We start from the raw sequence: 18,914 nt of genomic DNA on the forward strand, positions 1-18,914 counted from the left end.
TTTTCCAATCAGGTTTACCTGTAGCGTTTTCAAATAAGTTATCTTAGATGCAGAAGAACTGAGGTAGGGGATAGACCAGGTTCTTTCTATAAAGCTAATCCAAAATTTTCCTAAGCTCCTTTCACCCCCTGCTTCCAAGCCATGAGGGGATTCAACACTCAAAGCCTACCAATTTTAAGAGAAAAGTTGGGGGCCACATTCACTGTGCATCTTTCCCAAAGCTGGGCTCCCCATGCTACACCTCCATACAAGCTACACTCTCCCTGTTGCCGGCTTCCACCAGTATTAACAAAGTAGGAGAATCCCTTGGTGGTGGAGGGGAAAACTTCAGTTCCTGCTAGGTCCCCCTCCTTTAGCACATATGTATATAACCCCAAGAAGCTATGATGGAGCTTGAAGAACAACCCTCTCTCCTCTGTATAATTTCCATGGACTATTCATTTTTTCCAGTATTGTGTTTGTTGGAAAGTGCTACCATCCTAGGGTGAGCATATGTCCCGGTTTGGCTGCAGCAGTCCTAGATTTCGTAGGCTGGTCCCAGCCAAACTGTGAAAATTAAAACAGAACTACCAGAATTGCAGGGACACAGGGCACAGTCTGGTGGGGAGGCAGGTGCCGCTCCACCTCCCTACTGGACTGCACCACGCGCCCCTTCCCACCTGTCTCTGCCTGTAGCAGTGACACTGACTTGGGGGAGGAGTGTCCCTGATGCCCTGAATTTCCTTATGGTCACCCTATACCACCCCCATGTAATGGGTGGGGAACTAGAGCACAAAGAAGTGAAGGGCCAAAAGTGTAGTTTTCAGGCATCTTAGGATGCAGGGAGGCATAGGGATTTCAAAAAGCCCCGGCACCTTCACATTTTGGAAAATCTAAGTAGGCACATATTTTTATGTTCCTTAACACTTTTGAAAGACTGGCCTAAGTTTAAGGGCAAAGGCTGTCCTTCTGTTCTGTGTTTATGCAGTGCCTGGTACAAGGGAGTCCTGTATATTTATGACTCCTAGATAATATTACCAAGAATCTCCTAGGTACTATCATAACAGCAACAATAATAATAGTAATAATTTCTGTGCTGGAAGGAGGTTCGTGCTCACAGTGTGTTTGATTCCTTAGCGGACATTTATCAGAGAAGAGATGTTTTTATACTAGTTATAATAGTAATGATAATGATGACATGAGGCTTTCATCCTGGAATCTGCAAGGGACCTCTTTCAGTTTAACTTTCAACCATACAGCTCATGAAAGAAGCTCAGCTTCTTCATTAGTAATTAAAAAGCACAAATAATGGACTGTTCTTCCTGGTTTCATTATTATTAGTTTTTGTGCTACCTGCAGAAATGATTCTCTAAAAGGTTCTCTTTCCCATACGCTCTACAGAAATCTCTCACTGTTGGGCATAGAATTACACTGGTTTCTCCCAAAGAGACCAGTCCTATGTTCTTGAAGTCTATGGAAAGCCGTTGTGTGCTTCAGTGTACCTTGGATCAGGCCTTGAATACTCAAGAGAAAGCATGTCCAGCTGGTTAACAGATTTAACTTACAACAATTGCCTTATTAAACCTCAGGTAAATTAAATGAGCACTTAAAACACCTCATTTAATGTGTTATTGACTAAGGTAATTAAATCGAAATACCAAATTCATTATATCGGAATAGGAAATATTCTGTGAAGTGCCTTATGCATAAAATGTAGCATGTCACTTCAGTTGGTTTGACATAATTGTAAAAAAGATTTGTGTATATTTACATTTATATGTACACAGCAAATAAAATACATGCAGGCACACATACATATATTTTAAACCTTCTATCTGAAATTCCTGTTTGAAGCAGTTATAGCTGTAGGTTTAATTCAGCCACCATCTTTCCAAAATAAACTCTTACCATTATTAAAACATCTAAATCAGGAGGATTAGAAATGTCCCAGTTTGTTTTTTTTTATTAAGAAGTGAACATTTATGCTAAGGTGCCTGCAGTTAAAAGCCATTTAAGACTCAAGCCCCACTGAATATTGACACTGAATGCTTAGTAAAACAGAGAACACCTTTTTTCTCTCTGTTGGGCTGACCTGTCAGATCTTTGCCTTCTGCTTTAACCACAGCCATCCCAATGCAGAACCTTTAATTAAAGCATTTAAGTATTATGCTTCTTAGGCTGTGAATCTGTTTGCCTCATTTTTAATAACTTCTGAAATGTGGTATCAGTAGAGAAGCAGCTAAATTATGCATTTTGACCAAATGTCACAGTGCTAAATCTTCACATTGTTGCTTAAAGCAAATCTTTTGTTGATGCCTTCTATCCTCCTTTCCCTCAAAACGGGACATTTTTTTTTTGTGGGTGTCCAACTCAGAGAGGACAAGCGCAAGACTTGTTCATTCTGCCCTAGTCGAGGGACAAAACAGAGACATGACTGATGACTAGTCTTGTGCCAGTTCTTCACATGGGGATAAATTTACTCCCTGCAGAATATGAAAACACAGCCTTGCAATAACGGGGCTGAGAGGTCAAAAGGGCAAGTGGATTAAATCTAATGCACCTTGTTGAGTTCAGTAACTATTATTATCAATTCATTACATTGTCTCATGGGTTGATATCACTATATGAGTTGGCAATATTTCTTCTTGAGTTTGGACTTAGCTGGATTGTTGCACTATGGGTGCAACTTCTGAACATGGGTGCAAATGCCCCAATGATGTTGCCCTTCAGGGTCTTGGGCAGAATCCTCAAGGCACTATACTAATCCATACTACCTTAGCCTTGTTTCCCTGCATCCTGTCTGTTTTCATTTTTAAGGGTTGATATCTGGAGACAGTAGTACTACTACTAGTAATAATAATATGCATTTTGGTCAGAACGTCCCTTTTCCTAAAGAAATGTGCAGGCAGATGCTCTTATTTTTTAAAAGCAAATTCCAATGAATTTAAGCCTTTTCAGAAGATAAGAGGTTAGACACTTTCCTTCATTCTTGCCTGATGTCTAATATTTTTCCATGAACTAAGCACAACAAGAATGGATATATTGTATAAATTCAAAAATTATGCCATTTTTAAATTGACGATGTGGATTTCAGCACTGCCCCTTTGTCTCTCTCTCTCTCTCCCTCTCTCTCTCCTCTGAGAGCACAGGGCTTTCAGCCTGCCAGATTTTGTTACTAATATCTTTGAAAACAGAGGGAGGGGAAAAGTCAGACTTTGTTAATTCACTCTCCCAACTACTCACTAGCACTATATCCTTAAGGATTTTTTTTGCTCTTCTCAGATGGTCAAGAGCTGTTGGTTTCCTGCCAGTTCCATTGTTTTCATTCAGTAAAAGGCTGTACCACCAGAGGCACTTCAGCAAGAAGCGAGAGTCTAGTGCAGTGGACACCCAACAAAAATCACTGATGGAATCTGCATATACAGCAAATGCCGGTTCATAATCCAGATCTCAGTCTTTAGGACTGATTTATAAAACAGTGGGTCAGGTCTAGGAAGCTACACGAGACTCTATACCAGCTGAGAATCTAGCCTGTGGGTTCATTGGATTTAAACATTGATTCATAGAGACACGTGTATTTGTGCAGATGGGTACTGGAATGTGTATAGGTCCCAGGGAATTGGAATTTCACGTATGCAGATTGGGAAAGCACTTTCCCCGCTTTATTTTTTCTAAGTGCTCATGAAAGGTGTATGATTGACAGCCCCTAGAGACTTAAATCATCCATGTCTGCCAGAGCACCAACAACCCTGGAGATTGACTGCCGTTTCTCCTCCACAGCTCCAATTTGTTGACCTTCGGGGTCAAGCTGCAAGGCCTATCTGTTTCCCAGGCTTTCCCTGAGGCTGTGGGTAGAATCGGGAGAATTCTGTGTACAGAGATTGCAAGATTTCATTTTTTTTCCCTAGAGATATGAATCTCTTTGAATTTGGGTGGATATATTTATAAATTGTAATATGTCTACAGTCCTCATAGGTGCTCAGTAAATAGCATTCACCATGTATCAAACAAAACAGGGCATAGCCTGGGTAATAGAAGAGCAAGCCTTAACCACGCTGCTCTGACAACCTGCCTTTTAGGAGGGTCACTTGGAAAGTGAGACATTTTCATTTAGATATTCTGATATTTCTGATATTTTCATTTCAGAATCCATTCTGTTGTTGATTGAGAGTGCCCAGTTAGTGCCAATAATTACGCAGTCATTTCTCCATCAGGAATCTAACTGAGATCTATCAGTCACTTCATATATAGTAGATTGCTGCACAAGCCATCACAAGCCATCATAATGCTTTCTGGTCACTGCTGACCAAAGGCAAGTGATCTACACATAAAAGGTCTTATATTAGTGCTTAATATTATAAATTACTCATCCAGCTAAGCTTTTCCAGAATAAAAATTGTAGCTGGCCTCCATATGTCAGCATCTAAATAAGTGGCCCAGTTATCAAAGATGCAGAGCTCCTGTCAATGCCAGCCCAAATTTGGAGACTCAATTCTGCTAAAAAGCTATTATATATGGTGTCTGAACATGTGTCTGTTATTTTTTCAGGAGAAATAGAGGGTGTTGCCTTGCCATTGAAACCTTTCAATGTAAGGAAAAGATCCAAAACCCAGTGAAATCTATCTAAAGGCTGTCATGGACTCCAGTAAGGTTTCAATTAAGCCTCAAAAAAGACATCAGCTCCCTCAGGAGTCCTCTCCATCTCATTCAACATCTGTTGGCTTGGTCAACACTTGGATTATCTGTCATTTAAAAGCTGATAATATGATGCTGTCCCTTAAGGGAACAGTGTAGCAAGAAAAAAGGACATCTCACATAGTAAGTTGACACTTACACCTTTATTTTCCTCCCTCCTGCTGCCTCCAATTCAAAAGAAAGCAAACTTCATAAAGTTGCTAAATTCCTGCCAATACTCAGAAGGATTTTGTTTCTCAGTTACCTGCCATCCCATGACATACTGATTTGTGTGTTTCTATAAGAAGCTTCTTCTGGAAGCTCTCAGGTAAGGACCTTGTGATATGCTAGTTGCCACAGTAACACTTCTTTGTGAATAACACAGTAAATGGACATATAAAAAAATAATTTTCTTTTTGCTATGCTGCAGCCCATGGAGCTTGAATTTGGGAGGTACAACTGAGAGAGCAATTTTCTTTGCATGACTTGTCAGGACTGTTCTATATGCTCTAACTTCACATACCAGTGCTATTGCTTTCCATGTTGGCTGCTATCACAACATAGGACGGTATGATATTCTACTGTAACCTGGATCTTAATTAGCTATATGCAAGGTATCCCTTAAAATCCCCAACCGACTCATTTTAACTGCACAGCTAGTAGAGGATATGGTATTCCTTGTTGCTGTCATCGTACATATTCCTCATCTCCTATCAAAAAGTATAAGAGCACTTGTGCCATGGTATAGTACGTGAGAAACAACACACCACAGCCTAAGCAATAACTCAACAGATTTTCATTCTGAACAGTAAAATGCAGGTATAGCAATTTACACAGACATGAATCCAGGTTTGCCGTGGAAGGAAGGCTGGTCTCTCATGGTTCTTTCTTCTCTTTCACTCCTTCCTTACATCAAGCCAGATTTTATCATCTATGTTTTCTACCCAGAGTCTTAAGCAGGGCTAGAGAGTATGTAGTAAAATAGGAGCCCCAGTAGTTACACTGTAGTTCCTGCTAATTTTTGGTCCATAAAGTCTTCCCATGCTCAAAATACCATTTTTAAAGTCCGTGGAAATTTGGTATGTACAAGGACTTCTGTCCTGAGCCTGGTGGATGGATACAGTACTTTTTACACCCTGCTGTTTTGTTTCCTTCTCCAAGTGTCAGAGGTCTTATGGCATCCAGCCTTTTGCTAGATGTTGTGTGCTATCGAGACTTTTACGTCTCAGATCCAAAAGGTCAGTGAAACCCAAAAAAACAACTTAGTCTTTGCCTCCTTCAAAACCCTATCTGTTCATTTGTTGTGTCTGCTCGTACAAACATCTTTCACTCCTCGTCTTCCCTTCCATTGTCATCTTTCATCTTCTCTTTAAACATCATTCTGTAACCTTTCCAGTACCTGAAGCTTTTTGACCTCACAAATGCCCTTTCCTTACCCTTGATTACTTCTACTTCTTTGTGTCTCCACAATGACCTTTTCCTGTTCCTAGAATATTTGTTGCTTGCTGGCATGAATAACCTTTGATCAGATGCAGCAGTTACATGTCTCTGAATAGTTTCAATTCCCTGTCTATGTCCATTTCCTTATTATTTTATCCTTTTAAATTTAAAGTAAAATATCATCAAGATAATGAAAGGAAGACCAAAAGGTAGAAAATACACCAAAAGAGAACATGTGTAAGTTGAAATCCAGAAGAAGGTGATGAGGTGCTCAGTTTCCGCTGTACTCAGTGTGAGGGGATGGAATGAGTGAGAAATAAATAACCTAACATAAAGGCCCTATTGGCTCACTTTATTATTCTTTTGTATTTACAATGAATTATTGTTGTTGTATTAAGTGTTATTACAGTTGTGCCTTGTAGGCTCCGTTCAAAAATCAGCACCACTGACTAACAAAATCTTTAGGATCGGTAGGGCTCTACTGAACTCAAGGTGGCTGCCAGTCAATTTTGTAAGCACATTGCAGGGCCAGCAGCCGTTTTCATTGTCCAAGTACAGCAGGCCCCCTCCATGCCTCTGACTGGCCGAGGGACCCTGTTGGCCCCACCCCTTGCTGCTGATTGGTTTCAAGAGAGCTATCATGCAGCCCCACCCCTCGTTGCTGATTGGTGGAGAGGGGTGGGACTGTATGACAGACAGCCTTCACAGTCAGTCAGCAGTGAGGGGTGGGGCAGCTGCCATAATGCCATCCCAGCAGACCCAGTCCCCCTCACCCCTACCCCTGGTGGGCTGCACAGCCACACTGCAGTGGCGACAAGGACTGCTGGCTCCAGCATTTTATTTTTGGTAAGTGTTTTTTTTCAGGGAGCCCACCAAAAGCACAGAGCCTGCGCTTTTTTGTGGAGCCCTTGTTTTTTCACGGATCCCACCCAAAATCAGTTTCCACAAAAATTAGGAAATTGAGATTTCAGTAGGTCCTTAGATAGCAGGAGTAAATTTATACAAGGAAACAGTTTGGGAGCTCTGCTTTTAACGGCTTTGACACTGTCTTCTCCTAGACTTCTGATGTAATAGGAATAAAGGAGTGGCTATAAGTTTCAGACCTGCAGTCTATCTAGTTCAGTGTCCAGGTACCACCACTGGCCAGCGCCACAAGTTTAAGGGAAAGATGCAAGAACCACAGGTAGATATGGATTAATCTGATCACCACGAAAATCTTAATGTAATCCCTTTTACTCAGAGATTGGTTTAAGCATTGAGGTTTCTTGCTCCTTCCAACGTTTACATTTTTGTGAACATTAACTACTGTAACTCTGCATCTTCTAGTTGACCATACAAATGTCCAGTCCCTCTTTGAACATTATGGCCATCTTTCACTTTCATTCATTGATACCCTTGCTCTTATGCCAAAACTCCTAATCTCTTAGACAGAAACTCCCAGTCTTCTTCCCTAGAACATTCATTATTTTATACACTCTTATCATTCCCTGTCTTATTTGCCTCCTTTCTGATGTAAACATTTTCAGACTCTGTTCTTTTGAGAATTTCCCATGTCCTTAGCTCACTTACATTTTCCTTATCTGACAATCCTCTAATTCTTTTTGACTTCTTTGGCTGGGAAAGCCAAACTCCCATTCAAGGACGTTTTGTGTGAATTGGCACTCCAGCATCATGTGCTAAGTTTTCAAAAATGGCTACTTGGTACCACCACTAACTAATGTCCAGGTTGTGTCCTGAATGTGAATGCTGGAGAAGGTAAGTGCCAGTGCAGGTGCAATTAAGCTATCAAATAAGTGACTGTAACTCCACATGACTTCCCTGCAAGTTGTGCTTTCTGATACCAAGTCTGGGTTTGGTCCTAATTTTCAGTTGTACATTGGAGTTCTTAGTGGAGGTCTGTAGCCCTTCCATCCAAAAAGCAGCTGTTTTTGCTGATGGGAAAGAGCAGTGCAAGAAGGAATGCGTGTTGTGTCTGGTGGACTTTGCTTGATCCTAGCAATATGACTAGGTAATATGCTGAAGGGCTGTTCAACCCTACAGTGATGACCGTTCACTGTGAACTGTAACTTATATTTGACCTCAGGAAAAACCAGTTGGCATGACTTCCTTGTCTGCTGTGTGTTGACTTGCAGGAACTGTGAGTGGTCTATACTTTTGATGTTGGCTGGATATTTGCTGTCTCTCTCTGTTGCCTGAACTTCCAAGACCTGGTTAGTGTTGTGTAATGTAGTGTAGTGGTGCATAGGCAGGTAATGAAAAGTCACGTGTGGGTGTGCATGTGTGTGCTGTAATCAAACTGCAAAGGCTCCCCTAAAATCAATCTTGCAGACATGATCAATTGAAAACAATTGCCAGATGGCATGTTCAGTAATCTTCCTTAGTTTAAATCTGTTATGTGTATTGGTGTCTAAAAGGCAAATCAAATAACAGCCATTACATTTCAAAGGATTAGGAGCTTCCTATGAAAGACTGTATGTGTTTTTAATACTTTAAGCTGATTTACAAAAATGGTAAACAATGCATAGGGTGGTGTTGGATGACCTCATTTACATGCTTGATCATTCTGTCAACATTTATAATGCATATGATATTTCCTTGTCATCAGGGTAGGATCAGTTAAGTAGTTGCCTTTCCCAGAGCTCAGGTTGCATGCTCTGGATTTCGTGGTAATAAATGTTGACATTAATTTCTGCAAGTTTTACAAAAAGTGATTGTTAATTTATTCGTGGTTGAAAGGGATCTAAGAAAAAAAGAAAGATAGTTCCTGAGAAGACAAATGCCCAGCTGATAGCATAAGGAATAGAGAAATCTTTCATGCCTATTTATTTTGCACAGAGTAATGAATGCTACATTTTGACCTAATTAAATGTACACTGTTTCTCTGTGTCCCTATTCTCTTCAAACACTATGGGTTAGACTTACAATTTTATAATAGATCAGCTGTAGGATCTGCACAAAAGATATCATTATTATGCTTCAGCAACTTGGACCAAAGCCATGATGGTATATTTCTAGGTGGTGCTCTGTGAATAATGTCAATGCATTTTTAGGTTGGTAAATTCAATTGGCAAGATACAGTATTTTTTCATAAGGGAAAGAAATTGAGGGATCTTAATGCAGTGAATATTATTCCAGTCTTGTTCCTCCCACAAATGAGACTTAAGTGGGTACTTGTCAGCTTGAGAATATCCTTATTTTTTACTATATTTTCTGATTTAGTAGTATTTATGACAGTAAACAGGAGAAAAGTCTTGTATCTTTTCTTAATTGTTTGTATTATTAATAATTTTAATAAAAGTAGGTCCAAACAAGAATTGTGTTAGGCACTGTACAAACACAGAGCAGTGGGCAGCCCCTCTCCCAAAGGGCTTACAATTAAAATAGAAAAGGCAGACCTAAGGTAAGGGAAAGGCTATAACTAGGGCTGTCATTCACAGTTAACTTGTGTGATGAACACATTAATTTGTTCTTGAATTAATTTTTTTAATGTGTTAATCATGTACATGGTTTAGGAGCCCGAGCCAGGACTCTGCTCCGCCACCTCCGAGTAGCCTCGTGGGGTACCATTGGCACCACAGAGGACCACAGGGCAGCCCGGGCACAGGTTCTGGGCAGCTTCAGCAGAAGGGGAGGTGCGCACATACACACAGACACACACAAGCAGCCGCAGCATGCACACAGACAGGAATGCAGCCTGGCTACATGTAGAGCAGGGCACGGCAGGTGGAGGGGGAGAGCGAAGAGGTAGGCGGGGGCCAGATCGAGGCCCTATGGTCAGGGAGAGAATGGGGCAGGGGCAGGTATTGGGGTGAATGGGGCTCTGGGGCCCGGGAAGATCATGGGATGGAACCGCAGGAGTCTTGTCCAGGGGCATGGGGGCAGGGGGGCATTGGTGCCGCTCCCCACTGCTGCACGCAGTCTTGGGAAAGCATGAGGGCATGTGCCCCCTGGATTTATGTGCAGGGCAGAGGCAGGCTGCCCGGTGTAGGATGGGGCTCTGCACCTGCTGCCTTTGCCCTGGGAGCAACACCATGTTGTGACTCCCAAAGTCAGGGAGGCAGGAGACATGCAGCCAGTGCATGGCTCCTATGGCAAAGGCAGCAGGAGACAGAGCCCCAGCCCACAGTGGGCAGCCCACCTCCCCCCCACACACAAATCGGGGGGCATGTTCCCCCCATGCCTTCCTGGGGGTGTGCACAGCAGTGAGGAGCCACCCCCACCGCACCCCTGGACCAGCCACCAATGGCTCCACCCTACAACCTGCCCTGGCCCCAGGGCCCCATTCACCCCAGCATCTGCCCCTGCTCCTGCTCCTGCCCCACTCCCTCCTTTACTGTGGAGGCCTCGATTTTCATCCCCCTCCCCCGCTTCCTCCCTCTCCCTGTGCCCCACCCCCTCCACAGACTTACTGGCATGGTCGTGTGTGTGTGTGTGTGTGTGTGTGTGTGTTTGCCGCTCACTCCCAAGCCGCAGCTCCTCCAGCCCTGCTGCTGCCCCTCACTCCTGATGCGCACTATGCTGCGTCCTGCCAGTGTGTGTGGGAACTGCCCCCTCCCTGGGCTCCAACCCCCCCCCCCCACAGCCCCCATACCTTCACAAATCCCCCCCACATAATTTTGTATAATTTTGAGATTTTTCTGCACATAATTTTGATTTTTTTAGCTGTACAGTTAAAATTGCGATTTATGCGACTATTTTTTTTAATGGCACAACTAATCACAATCACTTTTTTTTAATCATTTGACAGCCCTAGCTACAACATATAAGCAGAGTGAACAATGTAATGACAGCAAATGGCATGTTAGTTGTATGAGATTTTGGTGGCAGTTGGAGAGGAGTTAGCGAAATGAGGATCACCTAATAGAAGAAGTGGAGGGAGAAGGGACCTGGCAAGGAAATGGGATAGGAATGATAGCAGAGAAGAGATATTGGGTATGTCAACCCTGTAGTTATTGTAGTAACTGCTGTATTGTGCAGACATAGCTGACTTAGCTTTAAGCTACTTAGCTTGAACCCCTGGTAGAAGTGTAGCCATCAGAATGGAGCTCAGTACAGGCTAACCAGGCAACTAGTTACCATGCAGTAAGTTCCTTGCCACTATGACTAGACTGCTGTCAGTGCCCAAGCCAGCTGGTGTAACAGTGCCAGCTGTGCAGACCTAGCCTGCTGCGGTAACCAGTAAGCACAAGGGCTGAGAAAGTCTGGTTGCAACTGTGGGACGTTTTCTGAATGCCTGGCGACGCCTGCTTCAGCTGCTGCTTCCGCTGCTGCTTTTGCCATTGGGTTAATAAAACATAGTCATGTTGTGCTACTGGATGACAACAGAGCTCCTCTAATTCAAACCTCTATGAACAAATAAGGATTTCTAAGATAAGCCTCACTCTCCAGACCGCACTTTCGAACGGCAAGTGGTGAAATTCTTATGATAATGAGAGTCATGTTCTTGCAGACCCTATCTTTTAAGCCACCTAGAATAAAAATTAAAATCAAAACAAAAGATTAAAAATACATTGTATTGGCTCTATTCTTCATGCAGCCAGTACATATACCAGATGTACTGGTGCATGTACTTTAATTAAAGCTCTCCTGCCACTCCTGGAGCATCGTGCAGTGGGGTAGTGATCTGGGACATGGCCACCAAGATACTATCTGAATATCAATAACAATTGATATTCAGTGTGTTTTCCTCCTCTAATATCAGCTGGCTTTTAAAAAAAAATTGACATACCTCTCCATAAACTTTCTCATGAAAGTCCTATTTGAATATTCCCAGAATTTTACATATTGGTAATTTAGCAGTATGATTTAATTGTATGTAACTGCTAATGACCCTTCCTCCCCAGAATTATAAAAGATTTTTGCTTATGGCACAGGTATAAACACAAGGGAAAATGGGAGAAGCAATGTAAAATCAAAGATGTTTGTATTAATGTCAGAACGTTGGAGGATGCGAGCACAATTCAGAAAATGACACTGGACTTTGCTTAGTTCTGTGAAGTTACTCCAGCCCTGCAAGAATGGAGACTTTGGTCCTGTCCTTGGTACAGGACATCTAGCTCTACCACTGACCTGTACGTGACCAGTCACTTCAGTTTCAGTCTGTCAGGAATCTAAGGTGGTGATGTTTACCTGTGTAGATACTAGTTAGTCTAATGTATTTCTAAAATAGGTGATAGGTGTAGTGCTATATAGCAGCAATACTATTATCGCATCAGGATACATTGGCCAAGAGTTTTGAAAGTGCATGGACACTTTAAATAGTTCATAATGTTTCCAAATGTCAAGCATATGAAAAATTAACTGAGAGAGGCCTAATTCTCAGGTAAAACACTTGCATGCAGAGGATACATTGTTATTTTCTGTTTAACACTCCTATCAACAACTTCTCTAAAGGCAAAACATGTTACTGGTCATGAATTCTCTTGACTGGCGACTCCCCAACTTCCCAAGAAGAGGAATGCGGGAGCTCAAGAATGATTTCTTAGTGATTCAAAGTGATTGCTAGGATGATAGTGAAAGGAAATACATCTAACTGGTTTTCTGCAGAGGAAAATCCAGTGACTCATGTATTAGAAACTCGCTCACCTAATTACAGTCATTGCACTTCGTAAATGACCACCAAAATCCCTTTCATGGGACTTTAGTGAGAGAACGTATTGATCCTGTGTCCTGAATGAGCCCATTTCTACAGATGCATAGAGAATAGGCTGTGACACATCTTCAGTTATGAAGTGAAAGGAATCAATAATGTAGATTGGGGGACTGCATTTCACTGTAATATCCTTGAGATGTGACATTCATGCTTTTATCTGGTAAGGAAATGACAGATTTTCCTAACTTTTCCAAGGTACAATGGGGAAGGGGATGGGTCACACAGTTAAGGGTAGGTAAGGATAAGTGACTGCTACCACTAAGGGCTTGTCTACATATGGAGTTGTTTCTGGTTGACTCACTGGTTAAACTAAGAAGAAGGCCGCACTCTTATTCCAGAAGAGGACTGGTTGTACATAGACTTAATCAGGAATAACTCTGTGTATACAAAACCCCCAGCTTTGGAAGTCAGAGATCACAGGCTATATATACAACAGCCTTATCCCCTACTGTATGAGAAAGAGCATGATACAGAAGTCATGATTTTAAGGCCCCATAAGCAAGGATCCTGGTTTTCTCTGATTAAAAAAATCCCCAATTTTCATTTAAAAAGTAACCCTAAATCCACATTTTTCCATTATTAAAATGAAACTCTGTATGTGTGTGTGCGCGCGCGCGCGTGTGTGTGTAATATTAGTGGTGTTTCATTTCAATCACAGAAAAATGTGGATTTGAGGCTATCTTTTTTTAACCAAGAATTGGGAATTTTTTAAAATCAGAGAAAACCAGGATCCCTGCTCATATGTCACCATAGTTGAGGGGAAAATGCCATACATTAATGGAAGCCTGCAGTTTCCAGCTTTTTATTTTCCTAGAGTTTAACAAAAATAATGTATCTTATCATTGGCACTCATTTTTCAGTCCAAGCTAAAGACCAGGCCATGTATGAAATGATATTGTGCAGCGAGTCACTTGGGCCAAAGCACTGGTGCTTAAGTGAAAAAATTAAAACAAACCAGTAAAAAAATGAGAACAAACCAATAAAAAGTAGCCTTTCTTTAGATTAGTTATGGGCCCTCTAGTGAAGCTTACTGTGTTCTATGTAGCTGAAACTAGCCAGATTAGAAATGTGTTTTAGTAGCAAGAGCTCCACATTGTTGACATTTATTAAGTACAGGTTTTTGAATGGCAACATGCTGGGGTACTTTCATCTACTGTGTTAGTCTCATAAATTTCATCAATTTCATAGGCATAAGGGACATTGTACTGCAATATCTATTAAACCTGATTTTTTTTTTAAATCTGTCCATAATTTCTTGTATCCAGCTGTGTGGGTTTGTGCAAGTGCAAGGTGGGAATTTGCTCACAAAAGTACATGGTTTCCTGTACACAACTGGGGCAGGAATTGGGTGTGTGTTCACATATTGCAGTCTTGCTGATTTTAACATCCTAAATGTGGGCTAATTTCCATAATATCTGGACAACAGTATCAAATGAGTGACATCAACCTAGTGTTAATTTGACTGTGGATTGGATCTTGAATGTCATCTAATGATTTTCTTCCCCATTTTTTCAGCTCCAGGGCTCCTTGAAAAGAAAGCTGGTGGTAAATCTGTCACCTGTCAACAACAAGAGACAAAATGGTATTTCAGATAGCTCTTTTCTTGACATCAAGAGAATACGAGTGGGTGATAATCTTTCTTTGGGACAAGGCGGACATCATGTTAACAATTGCCAAAGCCAGTCGATGTCAGGAAACTTGCCTGTGGGGCAAGGATCACAAAGAAAGAGCAGCAACCTAACAAATAATACTCATGCTGGTGGAAATGGCATGTTTAATATGGCTTTAAAAGAGGTCAAGAAAGAACCAGGAGAAACCATGTCTTGCAGCAAACACTTGGATGGTCAGATCCCCCATGAGAACATCTTTCCTAGCAGATATGGGGAGGAAACAGGGGAACAGATGATGGATCCTGAGCTTCAGGAACTTTTTAATGAACTGACTAATATCTCAGTGCCACCCATGAGTGACCTTGAGCTAGAAAATATGATCAATGCTACCATAAAACAAGATGAGCCTTTTAACATTGACCTTGGGCAGCAAAACCAGAGAGTGTCTGCTAGATCCTCTCTGCAGATGGAGAAAATGGTGATCAAAAGTGAATATTCACCAGGTTTGAATCAGCCACCGGTAGGCTCCCCACAGATGAGGCCTTCATCTGCAGGCCCGTCCTTCACAATGGCCAGCACTGCCATGTCCACCTCATCACCCATTCCTTCAGTGCCTCAGAATCAGATGCAGCCGTCACAGGTTTCTTCTGTCTCAACTCGAACATTGGCTAACTGGCAAGAAGTGTCTCATGCGCAGCAGCTCAAACAAATAGCAGCCAACCGACAGCAGCATGCTTTAATGCAGCAGCAGCAGCAACAGCAGCAGCAGCAGCAAAACCAGTCAGCCAGCTGGTCTACCATGTCTCCATCAGGACCGTCCCCAGGGCCATTTGTACAGGAGAAAATTCCCAGCCCTTCCTTTCATCAGCAGCAGTTCAGCCCACAAAATTCAGCAATGCTTGGGGTACCTGTAAATGGAAATCAGTCCAAAGGGATGAATAACTATGTTTATAAACCGAACTCCACACCTCAGAGCAACCCCATTGACATCATAATGCAACAGAAGCCTCAGGACCTCAACAGAAACTTTATAAACAACAGTCAGCCACCACTAGAGCAGCATCCTGGCAACACAAAGCCTTTGTTTCACTTTAACTCAGAGCAAGCAAACCAGCAGATGCCTTCAGTTTTGGGTTCCCAAAGCAAGACTTCTATTCTTCATTATACGCAGCAGCAGCAGCAGCAACCTGCTCAGCCCCTTCCAAACCAGTCTCTTCAAAGGCCACCAAATGTCCCCTTAGCAATGCAGCAGAAGATGATGCTTCAGAAAATGCAGCAGAGCCAGCAAATCTCAGGGCTGCAGTATCCAGTCTCTCAACAACACAGACAGGTAAGACATGTTCCTTCTAAAACATAATGAAAATACAGGCATACCTCGGAGATATTGCGGGTTCGGTTCCAGACCATTGCAATAAAGCGAGTCACATGAATTTTTTGGTTTCCCAGTGCATATAAAAGTTATGTTTACACTATACTGTAGTCTATTAAGTGTGCAATAACATTATGTCTAAAAAAAAATGTACATATCTTAATTAAAAAATACTTCATTGCTAAAAAATGCGAAGTGAGCAAATGCTGTTGGAAAAATGGCGCCGATAGACTTGATCGATGCAGGGTTGCCACAAACCTTCAATTTGTAAAAAACGCAATATCTGCGAAGTGCAATAAAGTGAAGCACAATAGAACGAGGTATGCCTGTAGTTATTTCATGCATAGTGGGAAAAAAGCGTTTTCCATCCATTCTTCCCAGAAAGAATGGGTATAGAGAATTCCATAACAAAATACAATGGTCCCAAAACATTTAATACATCACCACCTCATAATATATTGCGCAAAAAACTGCTGGTGTTCAATTTTTGTAATATGCACAGTAGATGCACACTGCACAGTCATAAGAAAAGAAAGACACATTTCTTCCCATAACAGTACACTAAATGTGTCACTGATGTATATTACATGGATACTTCCCCATAAGGTGGGGAAAAATAATAGGGCAAAGTTAAGGTTATTTTTGAAGTCTCATTTGAATTTCCCAGCTTAGGAGATGTCAGTTGTTTTGCACTTTATTTCCATTTTCATGAGACTGTTTTGAGGTAATAGCTTTATAACATTGATTCTATTTCATCATTTTGTCTGGGAGGACAGGATTGAGAAATAACATTATTCTTAGACATATATTGACTAATTTGACAAAGCTTTTCATCTAGGAATTTTATTACTGATTTGTAAAGGAAACTGAAACTTCTGACTTGTTCTGTCTGCATCTACCTAGCCTCATTCTTACATATTGCTATGTTGAAATTTATTTCTAGAAAAAAGGGGGAGAAATTCTAGTCTTATAAGTGAATGAAAAATATTCTTCACATAACATCAAAAGACTTGTAGGGGAACATAGGACTCTGGGCACTGGACTTGACCCTGGAAGCCTATTATAGTTCTTTATTCTGAAGGATGTAACAGTATGTAGTAGAAATGTGTTAGGAGGTACCCAGTGGGGCATGAGAAATGGTTTAAATCAAAGGCTAATTTTTGAAAATGAACAATTTAATGTTAAATGCATTATACCCCTAAAACAGATCAGGAATTGAGGCAGTGATTCTCCTATGCCTTGATCCTTGCGCTAGTCATTCATACTTGCTCAGAGTGGATGTAAAATATAGCATTCCTTATATGGCAGTTGCTCTGTGCTTCCTTTATTTATAAAATAGAAGGGGATACTACTTGCCCATGTCAGTGGGTTTCTGTAAGGATAAAAATAGATGGAAACACATGGGACACTCAGGTACTAAGGTGCAGCATAGTGCTGAAATACCTACAGACCAGTGCAGAATTGCCAACTGTTGTGATATTAGCATGAGTCTTGTATTATCTGATGGATTCATGTCATTAGAGGAGACTGTTCCTTAAAACAAAAGTAAATTTTTAGCCTCTTGGGTTATGCAGTGACACTTGAAAATGTGACCTAGAGTAATCTGAAGCCTCACAAAGCAGGCTAAAAAAATATATATATATATATATATATATAAAAGTCACCGGGTAGTATAAGTATAAATATAGATATTTAGACTTCATGATTTTGTAACCTAATCTCATGGTTTTTTAGGGTGGCCTGATTCAAGGTATTTGACTAGGATGGATGGCAGTCTTGCAAAGGAACAGAGTCAGCTGGGCAATTTGTTAATTTCTCATAGATGGGAAAACACTGTAATGACTTATCCAAGCCTTAAAGACCAAACCTTCCCAATAATAATCAAAAGTACTAGAATAAGTGAATCCAGCAAACCTGGAGTTTCTAGGCCATGCTGGTCAGATGCAGTCTGATATTAACTATTCTTATTAAAATTCTATTAAAAATAGAAAGCAAAATATAAACAAATTTGTGCTGTGCAAGTATATATATGTATTTCTTTAACTCTCCCAAACTTCTTAATCAGTTAGTTTTAGGTTGCTCCAACACATCATCCTCTTAGGAAACAGCATCTTAAAAGGTTCTAGCAGAAGGGGTTTGGTTTGGTTTGGTTTGAAGGGGTTGTAGGGGGAATTGGCATTGGGAAGTCACCTTAACTGACTTTGCAGGGGTTCAGTGGTTCCTTGTGTATTTCTTTAGATTTTAACTGTCTTCACCAGAGCTTTTCTCCCTCTCTCAATAGCAGTCAGATGGATTGTAACAGTTTCTTTATTCCACTGTGATGAAGTTTCCAGCAAGCTGTTGGCACTGGAGAGACCGGGTTAGGGGGTGGGGGGGGTGCTTTTGCAAACATTAATCTTTTCGCAAAATATGCAAGGCCACGTTCAGGAGGGAAATAAAAATACCATCAGTAAGTTGCTTGAAGCAGTATTAACTTTCACAGCTGCTGCTGCTGCTAAGCAGGCTGCAGGCAGACGCAGCCAGTCGAAGGAATGCTCCTAGTGGAGCATTATTACCAAATGGCAGAGGGTGAGCCAAGCAGTATAGAGGCATGAATTCTAGCCAGCCAAGCAGTATGGAGGCAAAAAAAAAATCCATCGTATATGTTGTCTCGGGTCTTTTCCATGTACATTGAAAGGAGCTGCTGGGGTGGGACTTTCCCCAAATTAACTTAGCAAAGCCTAAAACACTAGAAAGTAGGGTGAGCAGGACTTTGAGAAGGGGGACTTCATGAAGCCTCTTGCCTTACAGTCTTTTTCCCTAATACTACCTGCACGATGTGGTAATCTGCACCGCAGCCCAGCATTGGAAGTCAGGTTGTGAAAGCTTTGTAGTGTGAACTCTGGTACTGCCCTGCATAGTGGAAACTATCTTTTATACCCCATCATGGTCATTTTGAAGCTATGTACTATACAATGGGAAATTTCTCTAACAGCAGAAGTAATGTGTACAGTGAGACAGGCTTGACGTGGGTTGGGTGTGCAGAATTTTTAATTCACTTAAACGCAAGTGTTTACCTGTCTGTGCTTACAGATCCTGTAAACTCCTATTACATTGTTGTTTAACCGCCAGATCCCACTGACTCCTCAGGCTGAGACAGCTTGCTGGATTTGTGAGCCCCTTCAGCTTGGCTGTTTGAGCTCTGTTGCCA

At 41.5% G+C, this 18,914-nt stretch overlaps 1 protein-coding gene across 1 annotated transcript in view; it reads left to right on the forward strand.

Moving 5' to 3' along the window:
* The window catches only part of MAML2 (mastermind like transcriptional coactivator 2), a 268,490-nt gene that overhangs the window by 158,278 nt on the left and 91,298 nt on the right, over positions 1-18,914 (forward strand). Inside the window, exon 2 of the mRNA XM_090030294.1 lies at positions 14,261-15,685. Within this exon, the coding sequence (XP_089886420.1) occupies positions 14,261-15,685 (1,425 nt within the window). The remainder of the gene's footprint in view (positions 1-14,260; positions 15,686-18,914) is intronic.

Source organism: Crocodylus siamensis, chromosome 1, assembly GCF_052110815.1.
Source record: "Crocodylus siamensis isolate JL-2025a chromosome 1, ASM5211081v1, whole genome shotgun sequence".
NCBI lineage: Eukaryota > Metazoa > Chordata > Crocodylia > Crocodylidae > Crocodylus > Crocodylus siamensis.